Genomic DNA, 10,454 nt, shown 5'->3' with positions numbered 1-10,454 from the left:
CTTCCCCAACTTCGACATCCAACCAGCATACACGATTTCAATCTTCGAGAGGTATGGGAATCGGGTGCAAAAAGAGGACAATGCAGATTCGAATGGATGGAGGCCGCAACCAACCTTGAGGGCATGTCGATGCTGCCGCTCGAGGTCGTAGAAGCAGCGACTGACTTGGGAGATGACATTGAGGTCTGCGACCTGTTGCCGTAAGTGGGAGAAGATGAGGTACAGCAGTTGAACTGGGAGCTCATCCATCATGCCTAGCGAGCCCCCCCATCGATAAAGCTGCTATTGATGCCATCTTGGAACAGCGTGTGGCCATGGCCCGGAACTGTGCAGACGAAGGTGCTAGGGAAGGTGCCAAAGCTGCACTAAAAGCATTTGTTATTACGGCAATACCCACTCTTGTTGCTGTACGAACGCTACCTTGGGCAAAGGCACATCTGAATTACACTGGCCAAGCATTAATCATCTGTGGAGCTACAATTGCTACATACTTCATTGTTTCTGATAGAACTATTTTGGAGTGTGCTCGGATGACTTCGTGTGAAAGGATCAAAGCTGAATGTGCTGCTGCAGGAAACAGGGATGCTTAGATTTTCTGCTTTGTGTGATCCTTAACTCTTTGAATGCTGCATGACATTGAGAAAGGTCTTTCCTTGGATAGCAAATCTGAATGAGCTCACAGTTTTTTTTTATCGCATGATGCAACCAACTTCCATGTTGCAAGTATCCCAAAGGCTCTGTTTAGGCTGAAATTTCAGTAACCCAGTTCCCATTCTCAGCAATCCTCTCGACAGAGTTTTCATCTTCAAGCATGGCATACTACAGCTGAACGACCACGTGCAAGGCTTTACTTGGTGCTGTACTTGTTCGAACCAAAATTTAGAACTGTGGCTATGTTCTTGGCATCATTTCCCTCATGAGTTGGTACCCTTTCAAGGAGCGGAAGCAACTTGCCAAAGTCCCTCTTCATGTAGTCCTTCACAGAATCAGACTGACAGCTGGTCAAAATATACAAGTGACACTGTCCTCTTTTTTTTTAGCCATGAATCCAATCAACAAAAGATGGAAGTTGTAAAGACTTGCTGATATCTTTTCAGCAAATAAAGATGGACTTGACCTCATTATAGAGATGTTCTTTTGGAGTTTCTGAAATTCTCTGCTGAACTAGTAACTGCCAAGTTACGAAATGAACATGCTGATGTGAAGAGTGTTTCCCTTCCTACTGCAACTGTCATCATACACCTGAATGTAAACAGTTTATGAGATACTTCGGATTATCCTGAACATGAATTTCTTGTAACTCATTTGACAAGCAATATAGTGAACTTTGACATCAAAAATTTGAGTTCTTCTTGTTAGACTCTTCCATTGCTGTACCTTGAACCCCGTGTTCTGCAGCTCTTGCACGATCTCTTTGACAGCGTACAAAAAACAATGTGTGCACAATAAGTGCAATATCCCAATCCATGGCATGGAAGTAATTGAAAATTTTCAAGAGAACTCTCAAGTGTAATGAATTCGACAAGTGCAATGTGAAGTGCTCGTAAACTCATAATACCTATTATGTGCAAAGATATCAGTAATGAAATATGCTTGATTTAGGATGTCCAACAACTACAATCAAAATCCAGCTTCAATCTGTCCAAAAAATACCAATCTCAACCAAGACTGACTAGTTTTCAAGCACAAAAAATCTTTAAAAATGATTAAAAACATTTTCTAGCCTAATTAAACACAAAAAATATAACTTAAAAACAACAAAAAAAAAACAATCACACAAACGACTATACACCAAAAGTCCAACCTACTTGATGTTTTACTAAGGAGTTATAGCTTACGTAAAAACTTGTAACATATTTAATACTTTTCCTTGTCTATAAGAATTCATATGCAATAGGAGCCTTCATAAAGTGATGCTACATCTATCATCCATTCACTTTTCTCATTCTTTTGCTCTTCTTGTATATATGTCCAATCTACTCTTCCAATTTAATTGTCATCAATCTTGATACATGCTTCTTTAATCTATACCCATTGATAATATATTTATATGCTTTTCCATCTAAATCTTCCAATGCATAAGTATTAATTTTGCATTTTTCAATTACTCTAAATCGTCCTTCTTGTTTAGTCTAGAATTTCTTTTGAAAATTGTGATCCAATTTGTTTAGTCTAGAGTTTTCTTAGTCTAGAATTTACATTTGAATTGTGCTTCTTATAATTGCAACAATCTCTCTTTTAAATCATCTTTATCCTCACCCTCACTCAATTTTTCTAGCATCCTCAAAACAAATATTTCTACTTCTATATGTAATAAAGCTTCTCTTCCATAAACCATCTTACACAAAGAAAACTCAATAGTATCTTTCTTGGATAAACAGCTAGCTCATAATGCACTCAAAAGCTCAATATCCCACATTTACGGAGAGTCTCTAGGCATTTTTGACAATATCCTAACTTACTCACATTGAAACACTTATTCAAACCATTACATTGAGGGTAATAAAGTGAAGCAAATCGTTTTGTTATCTTCATTTTCTCACAAAGATAATCTATTGAATCTCCTTTGAAACTAGATCCTCTATCTGATAAGTTTTCTAAAGGTGTCCCAAACTTACCACTTATACAATCATATATAAATTTTTCCCCATTAGTAGCTGTGATGTTCTTAACTGCTTTGGCTTTTACTCAACGAGAAAGGTAATCGACTGCAATTAAAATATAAATCTCTCCTCTTGAAGTATGAGGTAAACGACCAATGACATCAATTTTTCATTTTTCAAAAATATCATAAGCAATAATTATCTTTCTTATTTTTTTGTTTTAAAATTTTTTGGTCATTTTTTGGCATTTATGACATGATCTACACCAATGATTTATATCCTTATGCAAACTTGGCCACATATAGACTTTTTGGAGTATAATTTTGCAAGCATAATGTCTTCCACAAGGTCCCTCATGGTTACTTTCACGGGTTTGATATATTTCCTCTTTCCATGGCACTCCTCTTCAAATCAAATCCACCCCTTGTGAAAAAAAAGTCATTCACTAATGTATACCTTCCAACCCTTCTCAAGAACCCATACTTTTTTCCTTTAGGAACACTAGTTGGTATCTCTCTACTCAAAAGAAATTCCTCTTCCAACTTGAGTTTCTCTTCCTCTATACAAAGGATAATTTGCTCTAATTGCAAACACTTAAGAAATTGTAGCTTGGGTACCATTATGAGCTTCCTAATTTTCTTCTTTGACTATATATTTCAAACTTCAACCTTCATAATGATTTAAATCTCTCTTGATTGTATTATATATTTTCTTAAGTTTGGGATTCTTTAGTGCCAAACTCCAAGAATTTGCTTTAGTAGAAGTAGAGTATCACATCTAATCCTCAATCTTTGAATTCCCATACTTTGATAAAGTGAGATAGTTGCATGCAAAGTTACAGATTCAACTTCATTGTTACTAGTTACCTCAAGTTTATTAGTTTCCTTTCTTATCAAATTTTCTTATGGATCATAAACCACAATCCCACTTGATGATGCTTGTTATTGTTTTCAATACGAGCCTATAATACATCAAAAATGAATTTTTAACTACTAATTTAGCTTCTCCTTTGTCCCCAAATTTTCCTTTTAATAAGAATGAACTCCCCTTGTAGATCAAAAAGCCTACTCATACTAAAATTCCTCAAGCTCAACAATCCAAATGATATTTCATAGGTTTTCTCTTTTTTTTCTCCTTCATTCTTCTCCTTTATCTCTACTTTTTTTAATCTTTCTCCCTCTTTCCTCACCAACCTCACTAGTTTTACATTCCTCTCACTAAAATTCCTCAAGCTCAACAATCCAAATGATATTTCATAGATTTTCTCTTTTTTTTCTCCTTCATTCTTCTCCTTTATCTCTACTTTTTTAAATCTTTCTCCCTCTTTCCTCACCAACCTCACTAGTTTTACATTCCTCTCTCTCTACATATCTCCTCCTTTTGCTTGCAAGCATCACATCAACTATTTTATTTTCCTCACTCTTCTTTTCAATAAGAATACAATTTATGGCAATCTTTCCTTTCTCTTCTTTTGTTGGCCTTGGTGCGTGAGATGGGGAGATGAATTGTGTGCTCAATCACACACGATTTGAAAAGAAGTACAAATTTAAAATTCTTACATACAATTACACAATCGATGTAATATATCAACCTCACCTCTTAACACCTAGTGAAAAGAATAATTATTGCACTCCCCTCCACCCGCCCAAATCTCACAATAACTCCAAAAAATAGGAGTCCTCATGATGTTGACTAGGTAAATGATCCATCTCACAACTGAAGGAGTCCTTCATGACCCTCAAACTCACCCACCCATCTTTCCTCTCATCCTAAGGCTTCTACTTCAATGATAAACATCCCAATTCTCGTGCGTGCAAAGAATAGTACATGCACAATAAAACGTGCTTTCTCAAGTGCTCATGCATCTAAATTTTTACTACATAAAGTTACAATGGACATCATGTTATGCTAGTGCTTAACGATGGTGCAATAAGTGCATCATCCCAACCCATGGTATGGAAGTAATTGAAAATTTTGAAGAGACAACCCTCGAGTGCAGTGTATCCAACAAGTGCAATGTGAAGTGCTCATGAATCCATAATGCTTAGGATGTGAAAAGATGTTGACAAGGAAGTATATCTAATTCATGATGTCCAACAACGACAATCAAAATCCAACTCCAATCTATCAAAAAAAAAAAAAAAAATCAATCTCAACCAAGACTAACTAGTTTTCAATCACAACAAATCCAAAAAGAAAAACAAAAAACAAAAAACTATTCCTAATCTAATCAAACACAAAAAAATATAACTTAAAAACAACAAAACAAACAGTCACGCAAACAACTAAACACAAAAAATCTTATCTACTTGAGGTTTTACTATGTGAAGCTTGAGCATTGAGATACAACACTTATAATGCATCTTAAGGGTCCAGTTTTATAACCAAAATTCAAGGTGATGAAACTGGACAGAGAGGACCACTGCTTGAGGGAGTACAGAGACTCGCCTCTTCTTTTCTCATTCCTGATGCTCGTTTGGAGACTGTACAGGCAGCATCTGAAACATTGTTCGTTCCCTGAAATCTATAATATCATATGCTACCTACAAAGCATACAAGATAATTATGATACACCAGTGGGGTGATAGAATGTCTGTTTCTGTAAAATGCAATTTTTGTGCAATTAAGTGCAGCTACAATCTACGTACTATACCAAATGCGAGAATATGATAAATTGGATGCAATTGTCTGTTTGAGAGAATCCCAGTCAAGTTGATCCCAGCCAGCTGCAAGGCTGCCACCCAGTCCGGCTTTGCGCTAGCATTCAACGCCAACTCAAATGCAAGAGGCAGTATCTGATGCAGTCCATCCTTTGCTGCTTTTGATCTTGTAGCCTTAAATGGAAGCCCTGCCATAGTGGACAGTTTATGCTTACACAATCCGGCAAACCCATTCTCTACTTCTACAATAGCATATCTTCCAAAGATTCTCATGTTTATGCCCTGTTTTGGGCAGCCTGCATCCTACTCTTGCCAGCTGGAACTTGTATTCTGCTGTCTTTGCTCTTTCTTCTTTAGTCCAATGTAAGCATCTCGGTTCCCAGTGTGGAATTGAACCTTGCAAAGACAGCACAGACGTGAATTACAGTAAAGAATGCTACATTCCAGGTGGGCGTTTAATTAGCACGCACAGAGAAGGACAGACAGACAGAGAAGCACTCACCAGTACGATGACACACAGTCCTGCAACTTCACACGAGTAGCAACGACTTGTTTCCAGATCTTATGAACTTCGCGCGCAGCGCCCACTGCCAGGGTGGTTTTCTTCCAAACCCACCACAACTTCGGGCTGCGTCACGCTAGAGGACAGTGGGGTCAGTGGGAGTAAGTTAGCTCCAATCACACTTTTGCTCGCACCACACAGAAATAGTGGAGGCAGTAAGGATTCGGCAAACCCTGCAAGCTCTGGTAATCTTGAACGAAAAGGGACGGATTAGGAGCATATTAGATGTCAACGCAAACGTAGCAAGCAATGGGATGATGCCAGGCTAGAATGATGCTACTTAATGCATATCCTCACGCATTCTTGCAACAACCCGTGCGTCTAACGGGACCCTTGCTTCGCTATTATCTTGTCATTACCCCTCCTACAACTCATGCGCATAGAAATGTTTCTATGCACTTCCGCCTCCAGTGTGAACACCTACGGTAAATCTCCTATGAATTGCTAGAACTTTCATTTTCCTGGTGTGAACTCGGAGATGCAAGGACGAGGAACAAGAAAATATGGCACAGACAAATACTATCATGTGCATAATTCTATGGGGGTTCTTTTTATTAAAATGCATTATAGTGAAATAAATAAGATCTAGTAATTTATTCAAAATATTCTAGCTAGGGACTTCCAATACTTGCGCTCTTCAATGCTTTTTAAAAATATATCTCTATCCTCTTCATATTTTACACATGTTTAAGTTGCAACTAGTGTTGGTTCTTTTCTTACTCTAATCAGCTAGTTTCCATTGACTACTTTGACAAGTGGATCTGAGGGAGCATGTTGGGTAGCACTATAGACTTAAGATCCAAGATGCAAATGTTGAAGAGATAACGTTTGGTGTGGGAACTATTGAAGGAAAGGTGGTGGATCATGTTGGTGTGTCTTCAAGGTACCTAAAGGAAAATATCATGCTCTCCCTGAGGAAAGATGGATCTAACACTAGGCAAGCAAAAACCTCTTAGATGTGTCCTACACTTGAGGACCTAATCAACTAGGGGCGACCATATGTGATGAATTTTTTTGTGACAAGCATGCAAAGCAAGCTCATGGTATCCTACCCTTAATTTGCCTTGTAATGTGCTATGGGGGAATAGGCTAGGAGGTAAGAGATCGGGCCAATCAACAAGGCCACCATACAGCTCTAACTTAAGGGTCCCTAGGTGTAGAGTTAGTGCATATACCTATCTGTTGATGGAGCTTTTGCTCTTTTTTTCTATAACTTTTGTTTTTTTCATTCCTTTTTTCATCTTCCTTAATTTTTTGACATTTACAATATAGCATTTGGATGTAAAGTTTGAGAAAGGCAAGCCTCAAACATCACATAATCTTTCATGGCTAGCTATATTTGAATGGAAAACCGTGAACAGAAGAGGTTAAAGCAATGGCTAAACTACTCTCAAGCATATCCTCCAACAACTCCAAGCAATATACCAATAGGATTATAGCACAGAGCACGAGCGTGGCCATAATGCTTCATCAATTCTGGGATTCACATTAAAGAACAAGGATGGTAGCCATTCCTCAAACATTATGGAATTTTATTTTTAGTAAAATGATAATAGATATAAGTAGTTACATGCGAACAGGAACGCTAGATATGGACAATTTATGCATGTTTTGGCAAAGGCAGTAAAAGATTGCACCAAGTCCCTTAGTTAAAATAAGTAGGTTGAGTCAGGGTCCTTGGCATTGACAATTGGAAACTTTAATCAGTTGAGTCTACCATGTATATCAAGATCAAATGAAGCTCCATACCACCTTGGATATGGATAGCATCTCATATGAGCTCTCTCTTTGGTAGTGGTCCTACAAAAGGAAAACCAGCTCTGGTTGTTGGTGTCAAGTATATTGCACCTTCATGCCAGCTGGTCTCTATAAGCATCTTTGGGCCTAGGTGTGTATATTTCTCTCCAAGCTTTGTTGTCTTTTCTAGCCTTAACAAAAGCCTCATTGTCAATTTGATCACGCCATCTCCCAACTCTTGAAGCATCCTCTAGTGATAAGCATGTTTATATTAGATATAGAAAGTATACTCTTGAGGTTTTGAGTGCTCACAAAGTCCTCTAGTGATATTGCACCTTCATGCCAGCTGGTCTCTATAAGCATCTTTGGGCCTAGGTGTGTATATTTCTCTCCAAGCTTTGTTGTCTTTTCTAGCCTTAACAAAAGCCTCATTGTCAATTTGATCAGGCCATCTCCCAACTCTTGAAGCATCCTCTAGTGATAAGCATGTTTATATTAGATATAGAAAGTATACTCTTGAGGTTTTGAGTGCTCACAAAGTCCAAAGTGATAGGAACATCATCTCTAACTTGTGTTGATTTGAACTCCTCAATTGGTGCTTCAAATTCTTCAAGTTCCTCCATCCCGGTCATCTCCAAGAGAGTCTCATTTGGCACATGCTAGGTTGATTATTCAAATGTTCTATTCATATAGGTGACTATTTCTAGGTCTCTTTTGTGTGGTGATTTCACTAAGGGCTCTTTGCCAATGTGGTGATACCATTCTACTCTTGGGATCTATCCTCTAGCTCTATATCTCTTGATCATCAAGGATTTGCAATTGAGGAGCTATTCTCGGTGATTTTAGTGCCTCTACTAGGCCTTGTTTTGAGTCTTTTGGTCTAATGATACCAAGCTAGATGGCCCTCCTAATGTTGTTGTCATTATGAAGCCTATATCTTTTCTCTCTCAATTTCTATAGTCTACATTCAAATAGGTTCTAATGAGATCCTCTTTGCATGTTCTATTTCTATCTTGGGTAGTGTGGTGCCAAAATTATAGTACAAAGTTGCTTTAGATATGGCTTCTTTCCCCCCCAACTCTCCCTGTCATCCTTCTTTGGCTTTATAGAAATTTATATCTCCTTTAAGTACATGCCATATTGAATGAATATGAAATGGTTCATGATTTCCCCTTGGTTCTTCTACAAGCCTCTTTCAAGGGTCAATTGATGCAATTTTGAGACTAACGTTTGCATTAAGACTCTCTTCACCTATGCATATCTAGTCTTAGTTTCTGGGGTCTTGGTGGCATGTATGAGTTATTCTCTAGTTGTACCCTCTAGACCCTTAAAATGCATGTTCCACCTACTCCTAGGTCTATGTGAGATTCTATGTGTGAGTACTAAGCTTAACAATCTTTTCTATTTCTTGAGTAAACTACTCCTAAAGATTCACAGTACACTTTTCCCAAACTAATTGACTTTCTAACTCCTCCTTTAGGCATCCAATCTCTTCCTGCCAAGTTGTGCGTGTATTTTCTTTTTCTTCAAGGTTACCTTAAGAGTATTTATCTCATATCTCATGCCTTCCCCAATGCTAGTTGACTCTCTCTAAGTCCTCCGTCAAGCATGCAATCTCTTCCTACTAACTTATGGTTGTATGTTCATATTCTTCAAGGTTGTTGTAAGAATATTATATCTTGAGTCACCTCAAGGATCTCCTGAATTACTTTCTTCTAGTTTACTTAGTGTGATATACTTTCCTCATCATCAGGCATCATTTTTTATTCCTACCTTTCCTTTGACTCCATTATCATTATGTTCCTACTATTCTTGATAGATTTCATCAAGAATAGTAGCATAAGCCTTTGCTCTATGAACCTTGGTAGGTCAACCCTTTCTACAGGTCAAGGAGTTAAAAGCCTAATGCTTTACCTCTCAATGTTAATGGATCTTTTGGTTGTGGCCGCTTATGTAGTGTCTTCTATGAATTTATCTTCTCAGCATTCCGCCTTTGCACTTAGTGTCTTTACTACAACTGCTTGCCACTTGACCCTATAGAAAGTCTAAATTCTCATGAAATCCAAGAGAGGATGGTATCTTCTCTAGCACTTTTTTCTTACCCTTACATGTCATTGTGGCCACTTATTTTACTAGGCTCTTTGCAACTTCTCCTCAGAATCTTATTGCATGGAAGCTCTTTCTTGTCTCATTTAATCTTCACAAGGAATTCTAATGTTGCACTCATTGTCCTCTTGCTCCCTAGCAGCCTTTGCCTTTTCATGCTTCTTCTTCTTAAGTTCTTCTTTATGTTTCGTATTGGCAACATTCTTTTTCTGGGCCTTGTTCATTTGCTTCTTATTAATAACCTATTTCTTCTCTCAGTCTTAAACTTCCATGATGAGGTAGTTCTCTACTCTCCTACTTGCTTTAAACTTTGGTGAAGTGGAAATAGGGCATGAAGATTATTTAGCACCTCTTTGATGATTTGAGTTAATGTACTGCCACATCTAATCATGGCAACTTTGATATCCACCCCTTTGCCTCTTTGTGAAGCACTATGTTGGGGTAAAAGGACCTTGGGCTTGCTCGTGTACAGTGACCACCCATATTCTTTATTCATATATATATGAAAGTGCAATAAGGCTGTCATAACATTGTTGACAGCACCTACATTGTGTGTGCTCTTCTCTCCCATGTCTCCTACATCCCTTTCAATTGGTATCAGAGAAGGTCCTTCACAAGCGCTTCCCAGCCTTCCCCGACATCTACATGAGGTATGAGAGCTTGCTTCTCACTCAGTTCTTAGACATTCTTTGACATGTACAGCAGGGGTTCATGAAGAGGCAGCCATAGCTTCCATCATTGAAGCTTGTTCTCTTCACCTCTTGCTTGGACTTGTTGTCCTAGGCT

The 10,454-nt window shown here is 38.1% G+C and overlaps 1 protein-coding gene across 1 annotated transcript; it reads left to right on the top strand.

The window, feature by feature from the left end:
* Window positions 1-285: 285 nt before the first annotated feature.
* LOC148032028 (early nodulin-93-like) lies at window positions 286-640 on the top strand. The gene has a single exon (XM_087684021.1). It carries the CDS (start codon window positions 315-317, stop codon window positions 588-590), a length of 276 nt encoding a protein of 91 aa, XP_087540147.1. The 5' UTR covers window positions 286-314; the 3' UTR covers window positions 591-640.
* The last annotated feature ends 9,814 nt before the right edge of the window (window positions 641-10,454 follow it).

The sequence above is a fragment of the Lygodium microphyllum genome, chromosome 8 (assembly GCF_053477565.2).
Source record: "Lygodium microphyllum isolate KBCC chromosome 8, Lygodium_microphyllum_v1.1.10, whole genome shotgun sequence".
NCBI lineage: Eukaryota > Viridiplantae > Streptophyta > Polypodiopsida > Schizaeales > Lygodiaceae > Lygodium > Lygodium microphyllum.
The sequence above is the reverse complement of the archived record's forward strand: the minus strand, read 5'-3'. Positions and strand labels throughout refer to the sequence as shown.